General features: G+C 45.2%; 3 protein-coding genes across 10 annotated transcripts in view; 2 read left to right on the top strand and 1 right to left on the bottom strand.

The window, feature by feature from the left end:
• Positions 1-352: 352 nt before the first annotated feature.
• Positions 353-4,907, top strand: Ccl5 (C-C motif chemokine ligand 5). Its single transcript, NM_031116.4, has 3 exons — positions 353-488; positions 1,590-1,701; positions 4,572-4,907. Exons 1-3 carry the CDS (start codon positions 410-412, stop codon positions 4,657-4,659), a joined length of 279 nt encoding a protein of 92 aa, NP_112378.2. The 5' UTR covers positions 353-409; the 3' UTR covers positions 4,660-4,907.
• Positions 4,908-8,888: 3,981 nt separating this feature from the next.
• Heatr9 (HEAT repeat containing 9) lies at positions 8,889-19,359 on the top strand. Of its 5 annotated transcripts, none has more exon segments than NM_001430254.1 (15): positions 8,912-9,083; positions 10,307-10,356; positions 11,569-11,753; positions 12,020-12,131; positions 12,344-12,400; positions 12,606-12,662; positions 13,240-13,297; positions 13,594-13,724; positions 14,731-14,871; positions 15,578-15,667; positions 15,746-15,865; positions 16,995-17,068; positions 17,452-17,503; positions 17,829-17,915; positions 18,157-19,359. In NM_001430254.1, coding segments are annotated over 15 exon segments (1,659 nt in total). In that variant the 5' UTR covers positions 8,912-8,995; the 3' UTR covers positions 18,514-19,359.
• Positions 19,360-22,773: 3,414 nt separating this feature from the next.
• The window catches only part of Taf15 (TATA-box binding protein associated factor 15), a 32,031-nt gene continuing 29,185 nt past the window's right edge, over positions 22,774-25,619 (bottom strand). For 3 of the 4 annotated variants that reach the window (XM_087570607.1, XM_087570608.1, XM_087570606.1), the window contains 4 exons: positions 25,166-25,247; positions 24,971-25,059; positions 24,343-24,850; positions 22,775-23,098 (listed from right to left, as the gene is read on the bottom strand). In XM_087570607.1, coding sequence (XP_087426733.1) covers positions 23,059-23,098; positions 24,343-24,850; positions 24,971-25,059; positions 25,166-25,247 — 719 coding nt within the window. In that variant the 3' untranslated portion in view covers positions 22,775-23,058. Of the gene's footprint in view, positions 23,099-24,342; positions 24,851-24,970; positions 25,060-25,165; positions 25,248-25,619 lie in introns of all 4 variants that reach the window. The other variant, NM_001105824.2, reaches the window with a different exon arrangement.

The raw sequence follows: 25,619 nt of genomic DNA, 5'->3' as shown, positions 1-25,619 counted from the left end.
GCTCCCTGCTACCTGGGGAGGGCCTGCTTGGGATAGCAGATCTGAGGATGAAGGGAAGGACAAGATTCTACCCCCCATTACTATGTTTGGCCAAAGAGGGAGTGGATAAGTCATCCTGGACTGGAGGGTAGTTAGAGGCAGAGTCATATTTCCAAAGTGATTTCAGTTTTCTTTTCCTTTTTTTTTTAATATGTGTGTGTGTGTGTGTGTGTGTGTGTGTGTGTGTTTTCATTTTCTGACAGCAGCCAGGGTTTGATCTCTTTTGTGGAAACTCCCCCAGTCCTAGGAAGGGGGGGCACTTCCTCTGCTGCCCTGGCTCCCTATAAAAGGTCTGCCTGAGCAGTCGAGCACCCCTGCAGATGATTCTGAGACAACGCATGCATCTTCCACAGTCTCTGCTTCAGGTACCATGAAGATCTCCACAGCTGCATCCCTCACCGTCATCCTCGTTGCAGCCGCCCTCTGCACCCCCGCACCTGCCTCCCCATGTAAGTCCAGGGTTCTGACCCCACAGCCCCCACTCTGCCTCGGTGCCACCCCATCCTGCCACCCCAGACTGTCCTTTCTTTCCAATGCTACTGTGTCTGCTGCCTGTAGATCCTGATGTATCATTGACACATCCTGCCAGCACTGCTAGATGCCTTCTGTCTGTATGATGGCAGGACCCTCAGGAACTCTTCTGTCTTCAGACTGTACTACGACCTCTGCAGGCACTCTTTGGTGTAAGCCGCTGCCGGGCAAATCGGAGGGCTGACCTTGGAAACTGACTTACTTGTATCTGTCACCAGCATGGTTTCTAAGAAATGTGTGATACTGTTTTAGGTGGGAAAGTCTCTCATTTCATAGTGAGAAAAGAAACAGGGCTTGCAAAAAAATTAATAATAATTAAAAGTGAACTAAGTGCCTACTGTGGGCCAGGCACTGTGCAGATTACTTTAATGTACCATCTTGTTTAATACAACTAAGTCTTGCGGTGGTTGCTTTTGTGTTGCAGTTGGGAAACAGAGGCCCAAGGACACTGAGATTCTTGTCCAAGGGTGCACACTGCTAGAGTGTGTGGGAATTGGTATTCCAGAAGCCCCCTCTGACTGGGAAGATGAGCGCCACAGCTCTGCTGTGGGATGTCAACTGAGCAGCTCAGTGGCATCTTGAATTAACTGACCACCGAGAGCTTCTCTGTTCGGAGCCCTTCACTACAGGCCAGCCAGGGCTCAGGACGCTGTGTGCACTTCCAGGCCCCATTAGGATGGTGACTAAGTTAAGGAGCCTCAGCTTGGATATTTCCTGTAACTCATCCTATCCCTCAAAGACAGCAAGCTTTGAATCTACTAGGGGAGCTCTGAAAGCAGCCCAGAGGAGAGGTATTTCAGCAGGGGGTTATGGTACAGGGGACCAAGCTTGGCTCACAGACCAGACACAGTTTGGCAGAACCTTTCAGGCTTCTGTTGAACTCTCACCATGGCAACTGTGTCCTCTGAGCCATTTCTGCCGAGGTAGACAACAGCAGACACTGCTTTCAAGATAAATCATGTGAAGAGCCCAGCATAGCTGGCGATGAGTTAAAGGGTTTCCTTTCTTTCATCTCCCAGATGGCTCGGACACCACTCCCTGCTGCTTTGCCTACCTCTCCCTCGCACTGCCCCGTGCCCACGTGAAGGAGTATTTTTACACCAGCAGCAAGTGCTCCAACCTTGCAGTCGTGTGAGTCTCGGACCCATGGGTTCCTTTTTGGGATATAGAAGCTATCCCACACCCCAGCCATGATCCTTCTTGGGGGGATGCTCCCTCTCACTCCCACTCACCCTCTAGGCTCCTCTAATAGCTATGGCCCCTCATCTCCAGCTCAGAGTCTCCAACTGCAACATTAAAGGACTAGAATGGCAGCCTTCAAGCAGTGGTTCCCAGCCTGTGGGTCGGGACCCCTTTGGCAACTCTCTAGCTCCAAAAATATTTACAACATAATGCATAGCCGTAAGGACACTACAATATGAAGTAGTAACAAAATAATTTTATGGCTGGAGGTCAGCACGACATAAGACATTGTATCAAAGGGTCACAGCATGAGCAAGGTTGAGAACCATGGCCTTAGGGGATCCTGCCCATAGTGACAGACACAGTTCCTAGGACAACCACCTTTGCTGATGCAGCTTTTATTGGAGCACAGGCTGAACATCTGATCCATTACTCCTCTCCAATTAGGAGTCCAACACTTTCACTCCTTACACCCAATGCAGCTCAGCGGATCCTCTGAGGAACTAAGAAGGATGGGTCAAGGTCAGCGCCCACGTAAACGAAATCTAAAAACCTATCCATTTAAGAAGTTATAATGAGGCTCCGCTTTAAATATGCAAATGGATAGATTTGGGGAAATATAATAATCCCTACCACACAGAGAGTCTTACTGGCATGTTGTGTCTCTATGTGCTGTCTCTAAGTTGTACATAGCCCTGGCCGGTATGCACAAGGCTATCCACATAATGAAACAGCTTCAGAGGCATTTGCTGCCTTACTCAAAGTTGCACTGTAAGTGAGGGACGCCGTCTGTCTCCGGGGCTCCTTCTTCCTGTTATAAAACAAAGTCACTGGTGACAATAAGCTTAAGAAGTATAAGATGATAATGATTTGCAGAATGAAAATGGATTGTTGGAGAAATGGCTCAGTGGTTAAGAGTATTTATTGCTCTTGAAACGGATCTAAGTTCAATTCCCAGCATCCACATTTATCGGTACCTCCAGTTCCAGGGGGATCCAATAGACCCTTCTGACCTCCTCGGGCACATGTGTGGTGCACAAATACATGCAGATGAATGTTCATCCACATAAATGTGAAAGAAGAAATCACAAAGTTTCCAGCAAAAGGTTAAAGAGTTTTAATCCAAAGACTTTTTGTAACCCTGGCAAAGATGAACTTCAGTCCTGGTGAATCACTGAAAATATATTACTATTTAGTATTACTAAATTAGCACCTTTTATGAGCCGGCCGAGATGAATAAAACTCTCATCCTAGGCTATGGAGATTTCATCTAGTAAGAGTGATAAGTTGGACATAGAATGACTAACTACAGCACCCTATAAAACTTTACTAAAGGAGAGAAGAGGGTGTGTCTAGCTTCAGGGGTGAGGTAGTTGATTCAGAGGTGATAATTGTAAAAAGACGGTGTTTGTGGAGAGATTAGGCGTAGAGACCTGTGTGTGATGTGAGGTGTATTGAGAACACACTCATGGTGTTTGGTTTGTAGGGATATGTGTAGGAAAGCCTTGAGTGTCAGGAAACTAAAGCAGACTATAGAGCTGGCAAGAGCAAAATGACCAGGTACAGGCAGAGCCATGGAAGAAGGGGTCTGGAGAAGAGGCTGTTGAAGTCACCCATGTGTGTAGTATTATCCTGTTATAAAACAAAGTCAGTAGTATTGTCAGTACCTGGAGGCAAGAAGAAACAAGAGGATGAATCAGTCAGAGTAAGGGACATGTGGTCAGGAGCAAGGAGAGAAGAGATACAGACGATGCTGAGGTTTCCATTCAGGAAACCTCAGAGGAGAGGTGCACAGGTGTGCAGGGCAAACTATGGAAAGAGGAAGGAACCAAGCAAGTTCCAGCAAGACAATCCATGGAGATGCCAGATGGAGTGCAAGCAGAGGCTCAGGACAGAGTCCAGGAACCATCAATAAAAAGGAGCTGGGCCATGTTGTCTTGGCCATTCTAACTGGTCTGCCGAGTTAGAATCCAGGTTATGTCATTTGGTAAACTGGGGCCCCTCAGCCCCTCTGAGGTAGTTCCAAAAGAGGATAATTAAGGTGCTTCTTTCACGAGGTCACAGGGAAAAAAAATACTTAGACCATCCCCTGGGTATAAAGAAGTCATTATCTAAGAGAGAGAGAGAGAGCACATGAGTGGCATATGATAGGAATGGATGAGATTCATTCACTCATTCATTGCATCAACTCTCTGCAGGCCCGGGACCAGAGACTGGAAAAATCAGAAGGTGAAGGAGGCAGTGTCTTTGAGGAGACAGGTGAAGGGGAAGTCAGATGGACAGAGGGCCCCACAAATGCAGGAAGGAAGGGAAGACTTAGCAAAGGAGATATGCCCTTTGGTATCACATACTATGTCAAGGAGGAGGAAATGGAGCCTGGGTGAGCTTGAGAGCTGGGGTTGGTATCCTAGACTTTTGACTCCCTGGCTACATGCTCAGAGTGCCAAGAGTAGAGACTAGGCAGTCTTAGAGTTCCCTCTTAATTTCCTTAACTCAACTGATTTAAGTAAATCAATACTCGACTTCTTTAAATTCATCACTTAGCATAAGGCCTGGAGCAAAGAAAAGGGGGCCAAGAAAAGGCCAGTGCTTGGCTCACTCAATGCTGGGTTCCAAACCTGTGTATACTTGTAGGGAATTAACATAAATAGAGCTCTGCATGTAGCTCGGTGCCTTTAGTTCCAAAGAAGAATTATCCTCTAAAAGGAAGAAGGCAGCAAGGAGCTACAAAAATGCCCTACCCAGCTCCCATAACCTTTATGCTTTTCCATCCCCGTACACCAAAGGCTGCCCGGTTTTAACCTTTCTCTCTCCTGCAGCTTTGTCACTCGAAGGAACCGCCAAGTGTGTGCCAACCCAGAGAAGAAGTGGGTTCAAGAATACATCAACTATTTGGAGATGAGCTAGAATAGAGGGTCTCTCCATTCTGATCCTGTATAGCTTTCCTGTCATTGCTTGCTCTAGTCCTAACCAGCTGGGGATGCCACTGAGCAACCCCCTACTCCCACTCATTCCTGGGAGGGCATAGATGCTATCATACCATAGAGATTATAACTGTGTCCTCTCCTATGGCCTGGGAGGTGTGCTCTTCACAGGCTCTGTACAGCAAATGTAAGAAATCAGCATTTCATTAAAATGTCTGATGCAAAGACAAAGCTGGCTCCTAGTTTGACTTCTTCCTAAGAAACCCTCTTCCCCACAAGTATTAAGCGTGCAGATATCCAGGCACATATCTGGAATCAACACCATATTTAGAAGATCTGGCCTGTGTAGTTAGCATAGACAGGCAACACTGGTAAGTAACCAGGGGTTTACCCGCTAGGGTTGAAGTCTAAGCACCATGATGTAAGTCTACCTGTAAGTCTCCAAGGGTTTATCTGGATCCCTGCCACAACACCTCCTTGCTTTCTCGGGCTTTAACTGACCCTTCTACCTTAGCCTGTCCTATACCTTATCTCCAGTGGGTTCCTTTAACACTATTATTGCTCTTAGAACAGGACTTAAGGACAACTTCAGAAGCTGTCTTACTGTTTTACTGCTGTGAACGGACACCACGACCAAGGCAAGTCTTATAAGGACAACATTTAATTGGGGCTGGATTACAGGTTCAGAGGTTCAGTCCATTATCATCAAGGCAGGAAGCATGGCAGCATCCAGGCTGGTATGGTGCAGGCAGAGCCGAGAGTTCAACATCTTCATCTGATGACTTGCAGGCTGCTAGGGTGAGGGTCTTAAGCTCTTGCCCACAGTGACACACCTACTCCAACAAGGCCACACCTCCTAATAGTGCCCCTGCCTAGGTCAAGCATATACAAACCATCACAGAGGCCTATAACTGTATCAACTGCACCAGCACCTTTGAAGAGGGGGTGATCCACCTTTCTGCCACCTATGTGTGCCTTCAGATGAACATTATAAAGACCAGTCATAGCTGTAGGTAATAATAGTTGAATGAAATGTGCTAAGCACTGACTCAGTCCCTCACATTCAAAACCTTCTTTCATCTTCTAACCTTGGGATGGGTACTAATATTAGCTCTACTTTTTTTTTTTTAATTTTTTTTTCAGAGCTGGGGACCGAACCCAGGGCCTTGCGCTTGCTAGGCAAGTGCTCTACCACTGAGCTAAATCCCCAACCCCAGCTCTACTTACAGTCTGAAATGCTTTCCTTTTTAAATTCTGTGTGTAAGAGAGAGACAAACAAGACACACACACACAACACACACACACACACACACACACACATACACACACATACACACACACACACACTCATGAAGACATTCAGACATATTGTCATGGCACAAATGTGGAGGTTGGAGGAGAGTGTTCCCTCTTCTCCTTCTTTCTCATGGGGATCGAGCTCAGGTAAGGAGGCTTGCACAGAAAACCTTTACTCACTGAGCCATCTCACCAGCCCAAAGGTCAGGAAAACTCAAGGTAAGTTGGAATTTATTCATCCAAAGCCCCACAGCAAAAGTAAAACAAGTTTAAAGTTAAGTTTTAAAACCCGCTAAATCTAATACAAAGCTTGTGTTTTGCCATCTTCAATCTGCAGATTTTTAAACATAAAATTTTTCAAACCAATTTTTAAAACCCTCCCCTTTCCTCTGGTATATATATATATTTTTTTTTCTGAGCCATTTGAAACTGCGTGTACAATACCACTACACCCCTAAGAGTTTTAGTATTGCCTACTAGTGACAAGGACATTCTACACAACCACAAAGTGAGAAACAGGAAACAGGGACATTATAACAATTGTCAAATATACAGTCACATCCCCACTGGCCCAATAATGCCCTCTATGAATGTTTTTTTATTAAGAATCTGATTCAATAGACACACTGAATTAAGTGGAATGTCTTTTGGTGTTATTAAAAAACAAAACAAAAGGGCTGGAGAGATGGCTCAGTGGTTAAGAGCACTGATTGTTCTTCCAGAGGACCTGAGTTCAAATCCCAGCAACCACATGGTGGCTCACAACCATCTGTAATGGGATCTGATGCCCTCTTCTGGTGTGTCTGAAGAGAGGGATAGTGTACTCATAAAATAAATAAATCTTTAAAAACAAAACAAAACAAAACAAAAAGCAAGCAAACAGTATCTCTTTGTGTAGTCGGGCTGTCCCAGAACTGGCTATGTAGCCGAGGGTGGCCTGGAACTCTAAGGAATCTGAGTGCTGGGATTAAAGGCGTGCACTACCACACCTGGCCTTTAGTGTTAGCACACTTTTTGGCTTTTGTTCTCTCTCTCTCTCTCTCTCTCTCTCTCTCTCTCTCTCTCTCTCTCTCTGTGTGTGTGTGTGTGTGTGTGTGTGTGTGTGTGTGTGTGTGTGTGTGTGTGTGTGGTGGTGGTGGGGGCTTCCTATGTAGCCCTAAGTTGCCTAACTCCCTATGTAGACTAGGGTCTCCTGGACCCTAACCCCTCCATCTTCAGTGCTGAGCCTACACGGCTGACCCACCATGCCCAGCCATTTGTTTTGTTTATTGAAGCAGGATCTCAGGACACAGCCCAGGCTGGCCTTGAGCTTTCAGGATGAGATTACAAGTGTTTGCCACATCGCCTGGCTTAACAACGTCATCTTTTTTCATCCTTAAGGGCATCGAAATTGTTTAATTATATTCTGTAGAGTATTTATCATTTAGATTTAGTTATTTCCTTACAGTTGGGCTCAGATTAAGTAACTGTGGTAGGAATTCCACTTGAGAATGTTATCTTCCTCCACGCAGCACATGAGCGCTCTTGTGTCAGTTTATTTATATAAAATGTGATTAAATGATGATCAAGCCAATGATCCATACTTTTTTTTAGATGTTTTATTCTTCTTTATGTATATTAGTGTTTTGAAAGCTTACATGTATGTGCACCAGTGTGGTTCCTGCTGGATTCCGTGTAACTCGGTAATAGATCGTGGTCAACCACTATGTGGGGGCTGGGAACAGAACTCACGTCTTCTGCAAGAGCAACAAGTACCCTTGGCCAGTAAGCCACATCTGTAGCCCCAACGATTCATATTTTCTTGGTCTGTAATGTGATGGTTAATCTTCGGTCACCAAGACTGAATGGATCTGAATGAATTAAACCACTGGCCGGCCATACCTGGAAGAGATTCCCCTTTATCTTTTTTTAAAGATGAATTAAAGAATCATATATTTATTTTATTTGTATGAATGTTCGCCTGCGCACATGTGTGCCACATGTGTTCTTGGTGCACAGAGGTCAAAAGAGGGCACTAGACCCTCGGAACTGAAGTCACACACTATTGTAAATTGCCAAGTAGGTGCTGGGAACCAAAGTCAAGTCTTCCCTGCCGATCTTAACTGCTGTGCTACCCCTCCAGCCCCTTGATAATCTTATTAGCAGTAGGAAGATCTATCTATAATGTGGGCAACAGCATCTCAGGGGCCAGGCTCTGGACAGGATGGGGAGAGTGTGTTCTGTGCTGTCACTGTGACTGGCCAGGCTGTTGACACTTCTCTGCCACAGTGGATTGTAACCACTGTGAAATAAAATAACACTTCAACCCTTAAGTTGCCTTTGTGAGAGCATTTTAATCATAGCATCAGAAAACAAAACAAGGCACATAGTAGGTTTCTTACTGTACACTGACATGTCAGTACCGTGCTAGGTACTTGGGTGAAGTAAGAAAGGGATTACATCACTTAGTCAGGTGGGGAGGGGAGCTTGGGAAAGGAAAGCCTTCAGAAATGGCATAACATTGGTATGAATCTGAAAGATCTGAGTGACAGTTTGACAGGCAGGAAGGGAGGGAAAAGGGTACAAGGTAGGAGGAACAGCATATGCAAACAGAAGAGATCTGAAGGGCATCCGGCCAGAGCGGAAGGATGTGCATAAAAGAGGCCTTCCTGTCCCTGTCATTTTCCTGATGACCAATTCTGTGAACAACTCCTGCACTTAACGTGGGTTGACTCGAATTTGATGGTTCATAAACACTCTGTACCTCACCAAAGCCACTGAAGTTGAGCAGACATGACTTGGCTATTCTGCTGAAGGAAATGAAGCTCAGTGAGCAGCTCTGTCAGGAGGCCAACAGGAGCCAGCACTGGGACTCAACAATGGAAATGGGTGTTCTGTTCACCATGGAAACCTGATTGCCCAGCACTCACATGCCTCCCTGGCCTCACTTATACCAGAGATCCTCCTCAATTTCTGCTATCTTTGCTTCACATCCCTGAACTTTTTTGGCTGTCCTGGGTCTCCTCTGGCCTACACTAAAGAGCATGGGCCATGAAAAACAGGTTAATTTCTCTCAATTCCCCAAGCCAATGTTCAACTACCCATGGCTGGACTATCGAAACAGGAACAAAAGTAAGGATGGGGTGGAAAGGAATGGAGCCAGGGGTGGGGGCCTGGTAAAGTAAAACTAGCTAACCAGAGCCAATCTCAGACGAGGCCCTGGGTTTAACAAATCCATGGGAAAGGCCAGAGTAGGCCTTTGGACAGTTGATGTCTTCCCCCAACCCTCACAGTAAGTCTCTTTCCAAAGGAGGACTTACTAGACTTTCTCAAGTTGGGGTACCTGTGTGTCCCCCGCTTCTCCCACACCTGTGTCTTGCCCTCTACACCAATTTCACACCTCTGTTTCTTTGCATAACATCTCCCCTAAGCCCACTGCTCTTATTCCTGACTTACCTGATTAATATACTCCCACCCCCAAAACGAGACAGAGTTTCTCTGTGCAACACCAGCTGTCCTAGAACTCACTCTGTAAACTAGGCTGGCCTTGAACTTAGATATCAGGTTGCCTCTGCCTCCCTAGTGCTGGTATCAAAGTTGTGGGCCACCACTACCCTGCTAACTCTTGCTTAAATGCAAGACTTGGTCTGTATCTTCCCCTCTAGGACATAAATATCTGAATCCCAGCCCTGAAGGTACCTCTTCTCAGCTATACCGCTTTTGTGTATTCCCACATTAGTTTCCCTTTGTAAGTCACTACAGACCTGAATTTTTCTCAAATGCTAAACCAGTAGCTCTCAAAATGTCCCAGAGTGATCAGATCCACCCAAACCCTAGAGAATCAGATACTAAGGGAATGAGTCCTAGAAATCTGGGCTTTAACAAGCTCTCCCAGCGAGCCTAATGCACACTCACATTTGAAAAAGAGAGAGACCAACAGTTGTCACCCTTAACCGGATACTGGACTCTCCGGGGGAGCTTCCCAAAATGCCTAGGCTTTATTAACGCAAATCTGACTCAATTTGTCTGATACAGGGCCTAGGCATGTTCAGATATCATTCCAGTAGTCCTGATATGTGACCAGGAATGAGAACAATACTAGACCTGTGTTCCTTAGACTTCAACTACATGGGAGGCACCTGGGAATCTGGTTGGCATGATGTTCCTGACAGCATTTCTGAGAGGTTCCAGGCAGGAAGACTACCTGAAGGACAAGGGTTATGCCTCATTTACCACCCTAGTTCCTGGGGAAATACTTGGTGTAGAACAAATGAATGCCTCAACAAGGTGTTAGAGCCACACATTTAACTACTGTCGGACTGGTACCACAAAGATATCTTTGCTCCTCTTGCCAGAATTCAGAAAAGCCATGGCTCCTGTTCACCTGCCCTTGTCCTGTTACAAGGTAAGTGATTTTTTTGCTACCCTAGGAGCTGTGTCAAAGTAGGAAAAGCACCAAACTCCCTCCCAATTCAAGCTAGCTCACAGAACCCTGACATTCACCTGTGGGCCCGCCATTAATGCTGTGTGATATCAGACAAGTTACTTTCCCTCTCTGAGTGAGCCTCCAAAGTCTCCTCACTATAGGTCAACACTACCTGCCTCCTTGTGTAGAGTTCCTAATGAGACAAAGTCGGTTAGGCCTGGACTATGAAGAGTGTCTGCTAAAAGGAGTTATTTTTGTTATCACAGCAATCTTTACTTGGGGTTGCCGGATAAAACACAGAGTGACCAATTAAATTTAAATATCCCATAAATAGTGCATGTGATTTTTTTTAAGATATAAAGTCTTAAATATCTTATGCAGAAGCTGACATCTTTTGGAGTTTCTTATTCGTGTTTTGCTAAACCTAGAAACCCTACTTCAATGAGTCAGCACTGCACGACTGAAGTCCCAATAGTCACTGGGGAAACCAGCAAGATCTTATCAGCCTGAGCTGAAAGACACTGGCAAACACCTATTGTTCCCTGTTGAAAAAAAAGGATGTGTTGTAAAAATAGAAAGATTTCAGAGGTGACTGAACCCAGGCCAGATCCACAGAAAACAAGAACCCTCTGCTACCGTCAGAACTTAGCAAGCAGTGAAGGCTCGGCATCTGACATGCACAGGGCCCTTAGCCACATACACACTGAAGTAGCCACACAGCTAAGAGAGCGTCTGAAGGAAGCCTGCTTTCTCAAGTAGCCTGTGAAGTTCAGGGAGGCAGAGAACTACGCAACATACTGCAGGTGCTACTGTCTGTAGTAGCCTCTTCCTTTGCTTTACATCTCCCCCTGGACTGGCCTTCTCCCTACCCACTTGATTTTTCAAAGGCTTTGAGATTCTCAAGTAACCGAATTGTGAATTCAGATCTTTTCAAAATCTGGAATGCTTGTGAGCTTCACAACTTCTCTGAGAGAGGAACAGAATAAGGATCAGTTAGACCCATTTTACAGAGGAAGACTGAGGCATTTGTAGAGCAAGTCATAGAATGGGAGACATGGTAGCTGTTTCCAGCCCAGACAAGAGGCTCGTGTTTACTTTTCCTCCCTCCACTACCCCTTCTCTGGGAGCACTGCAGTAATGATCTAGGGGGAGGAGCCCTCTGCCTGCTCTGCCACTTGCTCTCTCCACCAGTTGCCAAAGGAAGCATTTCCCCCAAGTCCAGAGTGCTGGAGGGAGCATCCAAGCAGGCCAAATGCCACGCCTTGCCTCCACCTCAAAAAACACCCCGATCTCATCACACACTGGAGCACCCTCTATGACCAACGCAAAGAGCGGGAGTCAAAAAAGATGTTATGGAGAAGAAGAAACCTTACAAGGTGTCCTTTGCCCATCTCCACACTCTTTGCGCCTTCCCAACTCCTCCAGGAAGAGCGGGAAAGAATCAGGACGGGTTGGGCCGGGAGTGGGACATCTCAGGTGCTAGAGGGGACCCTGTGATTCTGGATGGGCGACCCCATCAAGTGGGTATCACAGGCTCCTCGATGGGTCTCAGTCTTTCTCTGGTCTCACTGCTGAGGCTCTGTGGCAGAGAGAGAGGAGGGAGGAAGGGGACTAATGGCTGTCTGTGCCCTTTCTCGCACAGTTCCCAACTATCAAACCTACATGTCTCTATCAGCAAGTTGACTTTAAAGCCTAAGGTGGAACGCAGTTTGTTAGATGCCACCAAAGACCCCCTGAAGTGGCAAAGACTAAAGGTTAGGATCGTGGTGGGATGAGGAATGTGGACACTCCCTTCCTGAGAATACCTTGAACTTGTTGCCTTGGGTTCAGACTACTTACCTGTCAACCCTGGTCCTTCCCTGAAAAGAACAGAAGGGAAATTGGGGATCAGTTGACTGGACTCTATGGTTACTCAAGTTCTATGGGGTTTTTTCTTCCATTCAACTGGACCACCTTGGATGAGCAGGAACTTACCAACAGCTTGAACTCTCCACAAGAGGATGAGCAGTGCTATGCAGCCTATGTGAGGAGCATGGGCATGGGGGGAGGGGGTCAATTGGAGGGGCAACTTCAGGGGGCAATACTGAGATGGAAAAGGGAAACAAGCTAGAGGTGGCTGGTAGGGGGCAGGGGCAGCCCAGGTTTAAAAATCTAACTATCTACAGAATAGGATAACTCTTGAGCTGGTGTCCAGGTCTCTTTCCTCTCCTTCATTCTTCTTCCTGCAGGCTTTAGGGAACCTGGGCGTCAACAAGAAGTTTGTCATGGAATCACTGCAGCAGGCGGTGAGTCTGGGGTCTGCATGGAGTCCAGGGAATGAGAAAAGAGGGTCTGAAGTATGTTGAGTGTAGGAGCATGGGCACAGGACAAGGCCTTCCTTCTTTTTTCTTGTATTTATGTGTTTATGTTGTTGTTATTGTTGTTTTGAAACATTTTTTTATTATGTGGTCCAGGTTTTAAATTCATGGAAAATCCTTCTGCCTGTTGACCCCACGTGTTGAAATTATAGACATGAGTCACGAAACCCAGCCTGAGCCCAATCATTACAGTCATACCTACAGTCTTACAGAACTCTCAGAGGAGTTAACAGTATCTCACAAATAGAAACTCTGAGAATCCAAGTGCTGGCCTAAGGCTACGTACGTGACTACAATACTACACAGAGCTATGCACAGAAGCCTGACTCTCTGGCTTGGTGGTGTTCCCATTGCACCATCCTGCCTGTGTACTCTGTGTGAGCATAAACAAGTCACATTCTAGCTCTCTGACTTCTTTTTTGTAGAAGTTATACTAAAACGATCCCAAAAGTTTCGACAATCGATCACATTAGGGTATGTTTTCACTATTTCCTTCTTAAATCAGGCTCGAACTGGTTCAGCAAAAGTGAAGGCCGAGATCTATAAAGCCCTAGCCATCCTAGGTATGTTCTCACCCTCTGTAGGGAGTTGGGGAGGTACAAAAGTAAAGCCACTTTGTTCTACAGGGTCTGGGAACTACCCTAGGCACTGCTGGGCAAAGGGAAGGTAGGATGAAAAGGAAAATAGAGTGGAGGGACGGAGAAGGCTCTAGAAGTTACATTCATGCTCAGGCAGCTCCCTGATTTAGTGGGAGGATGGGACGTCCCGTCTTAAGAGCAAAGTGGTGTTCAACAGGTCCTTACAGAGAGGAACAGTCCTTGAGGCCCTGCCCTAATCTGAACACATTCTCCTTGTCCAGGTTGCTTGGATAAGTCTGTGGTCAAGGCTCTCATCAAACAGTTGATGGAACAAAAGGAAAGTCAAAGGTTGGAGACCCTGGTGGTGCTACGAGTAGCGCTGAACGCCTGGGCTGCTGTGCCTAAGAGCAAGGTGATTGGGAGGAGAATCCATCGCTAGGGCAAAGAAGCTCAAGGCCACTGGTAATGTAGCTGGAAGTCGAGTGTGGAAGAAGGTCCCCTAACTCTCAGACTTAACAGCAGACACTGTCCTTGGGGAGTTCCCTCTAAAGCTGAATGAAAGTACAGTGTTGTACCAGGCACTGCTGATTCTTTAGGATATGTCAATAAACCAAACAGGCAAACTGTCTTTGATGCGGGGAGGGGGACTCACAAAACAACAATTTAATTACAAAAGTATATAGAATGTTAGAGGTCACAAGTGTGAGGGAGCACCAAGATCACTGAGTAGGGAGGAGGATGGGTTGTAATCTAGACATGGTAGACAGGGAAGATCCAGTGTGAACAATATATTTGAACAAAGACACGAAGATAGATACCTGAAAGTGCTCCAGGCAGAAAGCCTGGTCAGCACAAAGGCAGAAACATGGTCGGCATGGCCAAAGACCAGCAAGAAAAGACAGTTGTTGAAGTGGAACAGAATAAGAAAAGCAACAGGAAATGAAGGTCTAGTCAAAAAAGCTAACAGACTAGATCATATGTGGCTTGGTGGGCTTCTTAGGTACTTGGGCTCTTAATTCTATGTAAGAAACTTCAAGAGCTCTTAAATTGTAATTTTCATTTCAAAACGTTCACTCTAAAGAGGTATGACTTAGAGGGTAGGTGACAGCAGAAAGTAAGGTGGGTCGTATGATGGCATCAGGCCTACTTTAGAGAGGAGGGTCGGAAGAAATATTCTAGAAAACATGAAGCCTGCGCCAGCTATGACAGCACCACCCTGGCATCCCAGCTCTTGTGAGACTGAGGCAAGACGATCCCGAGTTTGAGATCAACTACAAAATGAGATCCTATTTCAAAAAAAAAAAAAAAAAAAAAAAAAGGCTAGCTGAAGACACAGTGCCTCCTGCCACTCATTTCACCTGTTTCCCTGTAAGAGGCCAAAATTCGGAAATGAGGAAAAGCTGGTGCCTTTGCTGCAGACTCTGATAGACAAGTCACTGAATGAAGAAGAATCCTTAGAGGCAGCCCTGTGCTTGGGTTTCCTGAGGCCCAGCAACAGCATGGTCCAACAGTTCTTGATACAATGTCTGTGCCAAGGGTCCATGCCCCAGAGGATGAAGGTATGAGAGGCAGAAGCCGGGATCTGTGGGATGGGATGTAGTCGGCAGTGGTCAGTGTTGACTTGGTATGAGAGGCAGAAGCCGGGATCTATGGGATGGGATGTAGTCAGCAGTGGTCAGCGTTGACTTGGTATGAGAGGCAGAAGCCAGGATTTGTGGGATGGGATGTAGTCGGCAGTGGTCAGCGTTGACTTGGTATGAGAGGCAGAAGCCGGGATCTATGGGATGTAGTCGGCAGTGGTCAGCGTTGACTTGGTATGAGAGGCAGAAGCCGGGATCTATGGGATGGGATGTAGTCAGCAGTGGTCAGCGTTGACTTGGTATGAGAGGCAGAAGCCAGGATCTGTGGGATGGGATGTAGTCGGCAGTTGGCAGCGTTGACTTGGGCTAGAGTACGCTCCTACCATCACATCCCAAAGAAAGCAAGCTTCATCTGTGCAGAGCAGAGTTCTCCTGTGTTTATGAGTATATGGACACACAACTAGAGGGGATATGGACAGATACATGTGCACGTGTACATATATTTGGTACACTGTTCATCTGTTTATGTGTGCACACATCCACTTGTGCTCTCATTCAAAAGGCCAAGAGGCAGAAGGAAGCACCCCGTTTCCCAGTGAGTTTTAGGCCTAGCCCTTGAGTCTGCTTAGCCATCAACACCCCTCTGGGTACACCAATATTCCATGCTCCTCCTCACCCTTCACAGGCACTGAGGATGCTGGTCAAGATGATGAACGTTCACTCAGCTGCTGTCACCAGGGCCATTCTGGATCAGCTACACTCTAACGTCATTGACGTAAGCTCTAGGCTACCTTCCTTAGCACTAGAGGAGGGGAAAACACACTCTTTCACACCTCCCTGTCCCTTCCCTTAGGATCGCTTGGAAGCCACCCAGATGCTCAAGACCATTGGGTTGGAGAAGATCCAGGCACAGGGGCTGGAGGAACTCACATTTGACCTGCTCAAGAAGAAAATGCACAATGAACCCTTCCAAGTAAGATCCTAGTTCCCAGCCCCCAAATCGTTCTCATCTTCATTCTCTTGAGGTAGGGATTCCCAACAAACCCTGCTCCCTAGTATGACACTGGTTTTACCCTTCCCTCTCATACAGACGACTCTTTCAATCTACCTGTCTTTGGCTAAGCAGTTCCTCAGCACAAAACGCCACCCAAACCGCTCCTTGCTACTCATTGCTTCCCCTTCCTTCCTATTAAAATGCTATTGCTAGTCCAAGCCCAGTGTGGGAGTACATGCTTGTAATCCCAGCACTAGCAAGGTAGAATCAGATGATCAGAATTCAAAGTCAGTCTCAGGAACAAGTCTGAGGAACCTGTGGGCAACAGGAGATGTGATGGGTAGGGACAGTCCGAACAGCACGTCCTATTGGGAGCTGGGACTCATTCTGCCTTTCTCCACATCCCCTTGCACTTGACTTTACAGAACTGCAGCCTTCCCATATTGTTCTAAAATGCAGGTTGTCTCATCTCTTTTTAACGCTTCTCAGAGGTTTTCAGTGCCTTCGGGCTGACTTACTTTGTGTCCCATCTCAAGCCCTGTTTACCTCTTCAGTGTTTTCCCTCCAGTGCTAAGGACCAACCCAGACCCTGGTGGAGAGTAGGCCCATGCTCTGCCACTGAACTCTACAAGTGCCGGCCTTGGTTCTTTGAAGACTCGCTGTAGCCCGGCTGGCCTCAAACTCACAATCATCCTCTCTCTGTCTCCCAAGTACCAGGATTACAGATGTGCACCACCCTGCCCAGAACCTGTCCAGCTTTACTTCTCATAGCTATACCAGCTGCAATTAGGGTGGCCATATCCTGATGTTCCCGTAAAACTACTGAGTACATTTGAAAAGCCCCAGTCCGACAACCTCAGTAAATGAACTGTTCCTTTCATCCTTCCACTCCTCCTTCAACTATGAGCTGGGTCATTCCTTCCTCCAGGAAAACATCCCAGAACCCAAGACTGAATAAGGAAAGCCTGCACACCTTCCCAGTGCTGTAACTGCCTTTGCTCAAATGCTCCACCTGTGGGGCTGTAACAAACCCCGAGTGTTTATTAAGGGTGTGAGGAGCACTGCCGTGGTGCACCCTGCACTCCCTCTCTGTTGTTGCACTCTGCAGGTAATGAGGCAGGCGGTGTCTGAAACAGTGGATGTGCTCAAGATGAAGCCTTTAATAATGAAACTAATGGAGGAGTGAGTTGAACTAGAATGGGCTAGAAGGCAACAGTGGGGTTGGCTGAGATCCTTGTCTGTGGGGCAGGTCATTCTGACTCTGGGTTTATCTGTGGTGGAGTGGGGGTTGTTTGTTGTTTTTCAAAACCACTCAGGGTTGCTATAAAATGTCACTAAAACCCCAAAGGAACTTTCAGAAGGCATCAAGTTCTAGCGATAATCAAACCCTGACCCATCATCTCAGTGTTTCAGGGCAAACTATAGTATCTGTCCCTGCCAACTTCTCTGACTTAAGAAACCAGAGAGGGAAATGAAATTAACAGTAGTCCGTCATGCCGGACTCACTCTGGGCTGAGATGTAGCCAGCCTCCCTCCCACTGAACAACATATTCCCTTCTACACAGGCAACTGATGAGCCCAGATGTCACTGAGCGCCAAGAAGCAATCATCTCTTTGGTAAGCTGGACTGTTTTTCTGACTCAATTCCTTGAGATGTCTGAATGGCAAGTAAACGACCTGTAGTTTGGGAAGGTTATTTACTTTAGAATTCTAGTCCTATTGAAAGTCCAAACCTTGGGATAAGTAGGATATGTGACAGATGGGTATGAAAGATGCTATTAGATATTACAAAAAGGTCTCTGATAAATATTGGGAACTAGACCCCCAAATGGCAAGGAAAGAAGCCTAGGTCATAGGGTCATCTCAAAGGGAGGATGGGAGAGGCTGGGGATTTTACCTTCCTGGGGCTGGCAACTTAGGCAGTTACTCATTCTCTGTCCAGGGTGCCCTGGGGTTCCGCAACGAACAGGTGTTCCATTTGCTGCTGGACATGCTAGATGCAGATGAGACCAAGACCGTGAAGAAGAGCGTAAGACATTCCTGTCCTGTCTCCCTCCCAGCCCCCTCTTCTCCTCCATATTCCTCCTATTCATCTTACTATTTGTTCAGAGTCAACAATAGGGAATTGGGGCAAAAGTCCTAAGACACTGTCCCTTGGCTTGATTCCTTGGAGCCATAGTTACCACTCCAGAACTTTTCTTTTCCCAGTTACTTCCTTTCCCAGCCTGAGCACAAAATGAGCCGGCACCATGATCCTTGTTTTTATGCAGATACAAGAAACACTACTTATTTGGGCCTCAAGAAATCCATGGATCCGAAACAAGCTGACCAACAAAGTTTTCTTTGTGTACGACGTACCGAAGACTGTGAAGGTAGAGCCTACGAGGTTCCAGAAGGAGCCAGAGAGCCTAGACAACTTGTGTATCACAGACTTTCGACGGGTTAAGCTGAGCACTTTGTCTATAGCCAAGTCCTGCAACAAGCTAGGGGGAAAGCTAGAGGCACCTGCTTTCTCATTCTATTTCTCCAAACCAAAAAAGGAGATGCCAAAGGCCACAGGGCCTTGGGAACCAAAAATCAGGCAACAACTCCGGAACTTGGTGTTGTCTCAAAATAGGTTTGTTTAGGGGGTCTGATTCCAACTCTTTCCTTCAGGATGGTTTCCTGAGGAGACAATTCATTTTTCTCCTTTATGAATGAATACTTGTCACTTTACCTTGTTTCCGAATCCCCACTGTTGTTCACTCCCCTGAGGCTGCACACTGGAACAGATTCCTTCCCATGGTTAGTTGTTCTTTCTATGCAGTTATATTTCCTTTCATCAAAGCAAAGCAGGAAGGGTAGAGCCAAAGGTTCTCTCTCTGTGACTAGCTTTCCTCCTGTTTTAGCTTCATTCTGCTGCTGTGACAAATACCATTATTAGAAACAACTTAGGAGAGGGAAGGATTTATTTGGCTTTTACTTACAGGTCACAGTACCATTACTGAGGGAAGTCAATGCATGAATTTGAAGGCAGGAGCCTGGAGGCATGAACTTTGTAGGATCACTATTTGGTGGCTTATGCTCAGCTAGCTTCCTTATGTATCCACGGGATACCACCCACAGTGGACTGGGCCCTACTATATCAATTTGCAATCCAGACAATCTCCCATAGACATGCCCACAGGCCAATCAGAGCTAGACAATGCCATAATTAAAGTTTCCTCTTCCCAGGAGACTCTAGATTGTATCAAGTTGACAATAAACCAACCAAACAAACAAACAAACAAATAATAAGACACATCCCTAAATCAAGTCCCTTACTAGTGCCCAGAATCTAGGAACAAAATAGAGATCTGGTCCTGCCAAGACTGGGCAGTTTGCTTCTTAGGTAATTTCCGTACTTTGTCCCCTACTTCATTTATCTCTCTAAATTGGTAATAATAATAATAATAATAATAATAATAATAATAATAATAAATTCCAATCATTTAGTCATTTGTTTGAGTACATATATCTGTATGCACATGAATCCATACACCACAGTACAACTGGGGAAAGTCCATTCCCTCCATACACTCTGTGTTCCAGGCATCTTACTCAGGTTATCAGGCTTGGAGAAGAAAAAAAAAGTATGCCTGTATCTACTGTATGTAGGTTCAGTCTTGCTGGCCTTTTAAAAAGATCTTTTTGAGACAGTGTCTAGCTTTGTTTCCTAGACTAGTATGGTTACTAAACTTTAGTCAGAGCAAATCAAACTTTCTGCTGCCTACCTACATCAGCCATTCACTTGGAAAGACCCCATTAACTTTGTAAAATTGTCTTAGTTTTTCTCTTATTTCTAGTGGCATCTGAACTTCCCTCTGTCAACAAAGCCTACTAACCCATCTCAACAAGCTACTAAAGGCTGCCAGTGTTATGCATACCCATAATCCCAGCATCTGGGAGGCTTGCAAGAGAACAGTGTGTCAGCCTGGGCCATATACTGAGGGCTTTCTTATTTTTATTTTAAAATTTAACCACAGGTCCTCTGTAAGAGCAACAAGGTTCCTACCTATGATCCACCTCCATAGCTCTATACAGTGAATTTAATGCTAGCCTGAACTATACACAAGGGGGGAGGGAAGGAACGGGCAAGAAAGGAAGGGAGGAAGAAGGAGGAGGACGAAGAAATGAAGCCAAGGGTAGAGTAGCTGGCTGGGGTGTAGGACCTTTGGAGAAACACTGATTTTCCTAAGTGCAGTATACTGGTGACAATGGAAAGAATAAATCACTTTAAGAGCTTATCAAGTGATTAAGGCAAGATTTCAGACATGCACAGATGAAGAAGTGGGGCTTATAGATCCCCTTTGCTATTAGAGGGAGCAACAGATATCCCATTTCAAAGATTTCTTATAGAGGGGTGCGTTCCATTTTGAACCAGTTCTAATAGACCTTGATGGTTGGGTGGGCATCTTGGGACTCTAAGAGGTAAAGTCAAGGCTCTGACTCACTGCTGATAGATCAGATGGTAGTAGGTTCGGTAAGAAGCCAGCCACTTCAATTCAGTGCTGTCAAGTCTTCTGCTGAGGATTGATGCAATTAGGATTGAGATGCTGCCAACCCAGAGACTGGTAGATGTCTCTGAAGACACCATGGATATGGACCAAAAGGGGATGGAGATCTGGGCAGGGTTTTACAAATTGAAAGCTTAAACAATAGTTAAAAGCAATGTTTCTGCCTGTAGGCTATTGAAACCCAGGGAAATATGAATAGCATTGCGCATTCTCCCAAAACGGCAACGGCCAAGGAAAGAACATCTCTGCTGTCTTTGACGCCCTGCTACACTGTCAGGGGAGATCGATCCTAAGTGCTGCTTATATTCTAGAAGAGGGAAACCATGCTCTCTAGAATTACCCTACTTTGGTTTGCACTCAGAATTCAATTCTCTACCAAAACGTTTTTACTAAGGCAGTAGTTCCCAACGAGGGGCAATTTTCCCCTAAGGGAGTCTGGCAGTTGTCAGGGCTTGGTGTGCAGAAGGGCTATTAGCTTCCAGTGAGCAGGTATCAGGGATGCATAGGACAACCTCCTGTAACATAAATCAATCAATCCACCCAAGGGTAGTAGCAAACACCTTTAGACCCTACACTCAGGAGGCAGAGACAGAAGGATCTTTTAAGTTTTGAGGCCAACCTGGTCTACATAACAAATTCCAGACCATTAAAACTACATAGTGAAACTGTCTCAGAAAAAAGGAACAAGACCCAACATGTGTTGGGAGGTATGCCTAGAAACTCAGCACTTCCAAAGCTGAGGAAGGAGTTCCAGGCTAATGTGGGCTACATAACAAGACCCTGTCTAAACAACTGGGGGGGGGGGGGTGTAACCCAAAATGTTCATTTATTTTTCACTTTTTATATGTGAACACCAATGTGTGTGGCTATCTGTGGGGACCAGAAGAGCTCATCAGACACCTTGAAGCTGGAGTTAGAGGTGGCTGTAAACCACCTGGATGAGGGTACTAGGAAATCAACTTGGGTTCTCTGGAAGAGCTGATCTTTCCAGCCCCTAATATCATCTTTAGAGAGGATCTCATACTGTATGTAGGCGAAGCTGGCTCTTAGCTTATGATCCTCCTGCCTCAGCCTCTTAAGTGCTTTGATTAGATGTTACCACTGTAGCAGCTTTTCCCTTTTTACTCTTCCCAGGACATTAACTCAGACAAAACCCATGTTCTTTCTCATATTTAGGTGCTAGCTCACAATGTTTGCACTGTATATAAGTGGGGTACTGGTGTAGGCTGTGAAGCTAAAAGGAGACCACAAGAAGGGGTCTTTCGGTCTTTTCTTTTCCTTTCTTTGATTCTCACTGGCCAAACAGGTCATTCCCGGGTCTCAGGATCTTCTTCTATTAATCTTACAAATATGTCTAAGTTACCTTAAACTCTTCTCTCCCTACAGTCTTCCCTAAACTAGTTACACTGGGTGCTTTGTAAAATGCCCAAGCTTCATTCCAATTTTTGGAATAGAGCTTAGGACATTTTTTCAAAAATTTCTAGCTTTTACATATAGCTAGCCATTGATCTGGGTAACTTAATAAATGTATCTAGTCTCAACTCCCACTTACTGATTGATAATTTGCAAAAATACTAATGAAGATGTTATCAAAGGTGTAAACCAGGAAAAACAAGGAAAATGGTAGACGCATAATCTCGTGCAGTACTGAGAAAGGAGTAGACCATATGAGCATCTGAGAGCACTACACAGAGATGTGCAATAACACTGAAGCAGAAGCCTATTTGGTATGACCAAGAATTATGGGGCCAAAGGCTGAAACAGTACTATACCTTGTATCTTTACATTCTTTAGCTGTACAGGGAGACTTGTGAACAGGCTACTGCAACTGTCCTAATAGAGACAAATGTAGCTTGTTCTCAGAACTATCAAGAGTATAGACGGTATATAGGTATATTTTGAAGGCAGAATCAAAAAGGTCTGCATAGGTACACAACATAAGCTGGAAATCAAACTCTTAAGTTCTAACCTGTCTGGGTTGGTTAAAGACTTCAGGTTAGGAAGACTAAGAAGCAACTGATTTGGGAGATCAAATGTTACATTCAGTACATGTTAAGTTTTATGCAGCTATTTTCCATCTAAGTGGAAAGGTTAAGGATTTAGGAGTAGGTAGAAATAGAAATCTGATAGCATGGCAGTATAATGCGTCTAAACAGACATCCCTGAAACTGACTCCATATACCCCACCAGGCTCTCAGCCATCCTTGAAACTACTATTCTGAACAGAGCAGGAGCTCAATAAAGGACAGCTGGAAGTAACATTGACATTTACCTAGGAAATATTAATTTTCTAATTCTGTAGGGTTAGTTAGCTGTAACTGAGTCCTAAGTGTGACAGATAATATACTCAATGTCCACAAAAAACAAGCAGCTTTTATTGCAGTATTACAAAACACTTTCCATTTTGGCAATATTTTACAACGCATTTAGCTTTAAGGGTTGGGAAAGAGAAGGTGGGAAACTAAAAGGGAAAATTTTAATGGACATTTCTAAAGGAAAACTGTCCCCAGCCCTCCCACCCAAATAAAAACCCAAATGTCAATTTCACTACTCAAGAGGCCATGAGGAAAGCAGCAGGCACACTCTGACAATTCCCCATGGATCATGTCAGAGACAAGGGAGTATTGGAAACAGTCATCAGTACGGTCGGTTGCGCTGATCATTTCTGTAGTCATTTCTAGGGATGAGAAAAATAAAGAACCAAAGTTAAGTTCTAGGATTTTACTAAGGGAACATGGTGCATTTCCTCAAGAGTGCTGGTGACCTGTACCAGCTAGATATTTTCTATAAAAGGTGACAATAACCTTATTTCCTATATCCCAAGAAACAGTCTTTTGGGACAGAGTCTCTACATAGCCCCAGCCGTCCTGGAACTCACTATGTGAACCAGGCAAGCTTTAAACTCAAAAAAGTATTCTTAATACATTTAATTCATCAGCTTCAAGACTTACAAAGTTTCTTAGACGCGTTGCTATCCATCACTCTAGTAACTTTCCACCTAGACCAAGGACTATAAGAACACTGTACACACTTGGAAGTACTATGCAGGTCTAGTGTCCAGACGGAAGCTTGGCACAGCAGAATATACAAATTTCTTAAAATTTACATTCATGTATAAATTCTGTACCTTACTTACTATGTATATCTCAGAAAAGTTACTGTTATAGAGGAACCAGAACTAAAGTTGTATAGACACTACTGCATGGTACTTGCAACACAAGGTTAGTATACGGTGATGAAGCTATAACCGATACCAAACAATTATACATTGTTTTCTATGGGCAAACCACTGTTACAATCTCATCATTCTACATAACAGTTAGTATTTGCCCCATTGTTCAGAGAGACTATTAATGCTTAAAAGGGTTATAGAACTGGACTAAGGTCTCATCAAGATGTGGAACAGAAGCCAGGTGGTTAGACACGATAATATGTAAATACGCTAATTCTCACTAGCTTTCACTACCTCCAGGAAATAGAACTTGTATAAGGAATAAATGCAGGATTTGAAAATCCTTCAAGAACTTGAAATTTAAACATTATCAAGTTATCTCTCAATCCCAATTTTCTTTAGCCATGAGAAAAGTAACAAATATAAGCATTTAGTAATTTGCAAAAGAAAAGAAAAACTTGGAATTATTAATCAGGGAACTAAACAAATTTAATGGGATTAAAAAAATGTCAAAAATGGTTGCCTAAGAAACAGTGGGGCCGGGGCTGAAGAGAAGGCTCAAACGGTTAAGTGCACTGACTGCTCTTCCAGGTCCCGAGTTCAACTCCCAGCAACCACAGCCATCTGTAATGGGATCTAATGTACTCTCCTGGTATGTCTGTAGACAGCTACAGTATATTCATATAAATAAATCTTAAAAAAAAAAAATCAATGAGGCAAAAAGGTTCACAAGTACATGGAATACTCACCTTCCTCCCATTTTGCCTCCATAGCCACCTCGGTCTCCTCCATAGCCACCTCTGTCGCCTCCATAACCCCCACCTCGGTCTCCTCCGTAGCCACCACTTCGGTCTCCACCATAGCCTCCACTGCCACCACCACGGTCTCCTCCATAGGCCCCCCGGCTGCGGTCTCCTCCGTATCCTCCTCGATCTCCTCCATATCCTCCTCGATCTCCTCCATAGCCACCTCTGTCTCCTCCATAGCCACCTCTGTCTCCTCCATAGCTGCCCCCTCGGTCTCCACCATAACCACCTCTGTCTCCTCCATAGCCACCTCCTCTATCCCCACCATAGCCACCTCCACTCCTGTCTCCACCATAACCACCCCCACTTCTGTCTGCACCATAGCTACCACCACTCCTATCTCCACCATAACCACCCCCACTCCTGTCTGCACCATAGCCACCTCGGTCTCCACCTCTGCCCCCACGACCTCTGAAGCCCCTTTCTCCACCGTAGCCTCTCCCCCGGAAATCTGCAAGGTAAAAACACAAACCAGTAAGGCTAGCATTAATAATGCAAAGCCTCCCAAAGGTAGAAAACAAGCACCTTATGGGTGCAATGAAAGGTCTAACAAGATAAAGAGCTGGCCTACCTCCCCCTGAGGGACGAGAGTCCTCTGGTCTTGGCTCATTGCACTGATTACAGGAATTCCTTCGAGCAAAATTCATATTCCCACATGACCTGAAGGAGGGAAATGAAATGTTCTAAAGTCTCTGATAAACCCAGGGTCCTTCCTTATACCCTCCAACTATATCTCTTCACCCACCAAAGTCAAGAACATACTTACGGATTGGGGCAAACCCAGTCCCCATTTTTGGGGTCTCCACCTCGCCCCTGAAAACCTCCACGGCCTCTATATCCTCCACGACCTAGCAGGAAGGAGAGGAATAAAGTAGAAGTAGAAAACCAGTAGTAGACACTAACAATATTTAAGAAGAGACCAGATGAAAGAAATTAAGTACCCATTAATACCTAGACAAACTCCTTCCAAATTAATTCCTGTTACAAAAAGACTTATCATTCTTATTGACTTCACTTAAGAAATAGAGCAAACATTAATAGACCTCATGTGCATTACAATATTAGTCTGTTTCTTATCATATTCGACAGTTTGAGAAGATCAGTTATAAAGATAAAGTCTAAGTAGTAAGATAAATTCCAAACTTGAGGAAATGGACCAAATTTTTTAAAAGATCAAGAAGCTGCACTGGAGATCTTAAAAATTGGGTCAACTCTGGCAG

The sequence above is a fragment of the Rattus norvegicus genome, chromosome 10, assembly GCF_021556685.1.
Source record: "Rattus norvegicus strain SHRSP/BbbUtx chromosome 10, alternate assembly SHRSP_T2T, whole genome shotgun sequence".
In the NCBI taxonomy this organism is placed as follows: domain Eukaryota; kingdom Metazoa; phylum Chordata; class Mammalia; order Rodentia; family Muridae; genus Rattus; species Rattus norvegicus.
The sequence above is the reverse complement of the archived record's forward strand: the minus strand, read 5'-3'. Positions and strand labels throughout refer to the sequence as shown.

What these genes read in the sequence shown, in the direction of transcription:
- Ccl5 (NM_031116.4), top strand. Translation starts at nt 410, where the DNA reads ATGAAGATCTCCACAGCTGCATCCCTCACCGTCATCCTCGTTGCAGCC. An exon ending in CCCCGCACCTGCCTCCCCAT is followed by an intron (nt 489 to 1,589) that starts GTAAGTCCAGGG and finishes TTCATCTCCCAG; the next exon opens with ATGGCTCGGACACCACTCCC. An exon ending in TGCTCCAACCTTGCAGTCGT is followed by an intron (nt 1,702 to 4,571) that starts GTGAGTCTCGGA and finishes TCTCTCCTGCAG; the next exon opens with CTTTGTCACTCGAAGGAACC.
- Heatr9 (XM_087573703.1), top strand. Translation starts at nt 9,003, where the DNA reads ATGAAAAACAGGTTAATTTCTCTCAATTCCCCAAGCCAATGTTCAACT. An exon ending in TACACTCTAACGTCATTGAC is followed by an intron (nt 15,668 to 15,745) that starts GTAAGCTCTAGG and finishes CCCTTCCCTTAG; the next exon opens with GATCGCTTGGAAGCCACCCA. An exon ending in ATAATGAAACTAATGGAGGA is followed by an intron (nt 17,069 to 17,451) that starts GTGAGTTGAACT and finishes CCTTCTACACAG; the next exon opens with GCAACTGATGAGCCCAGATG.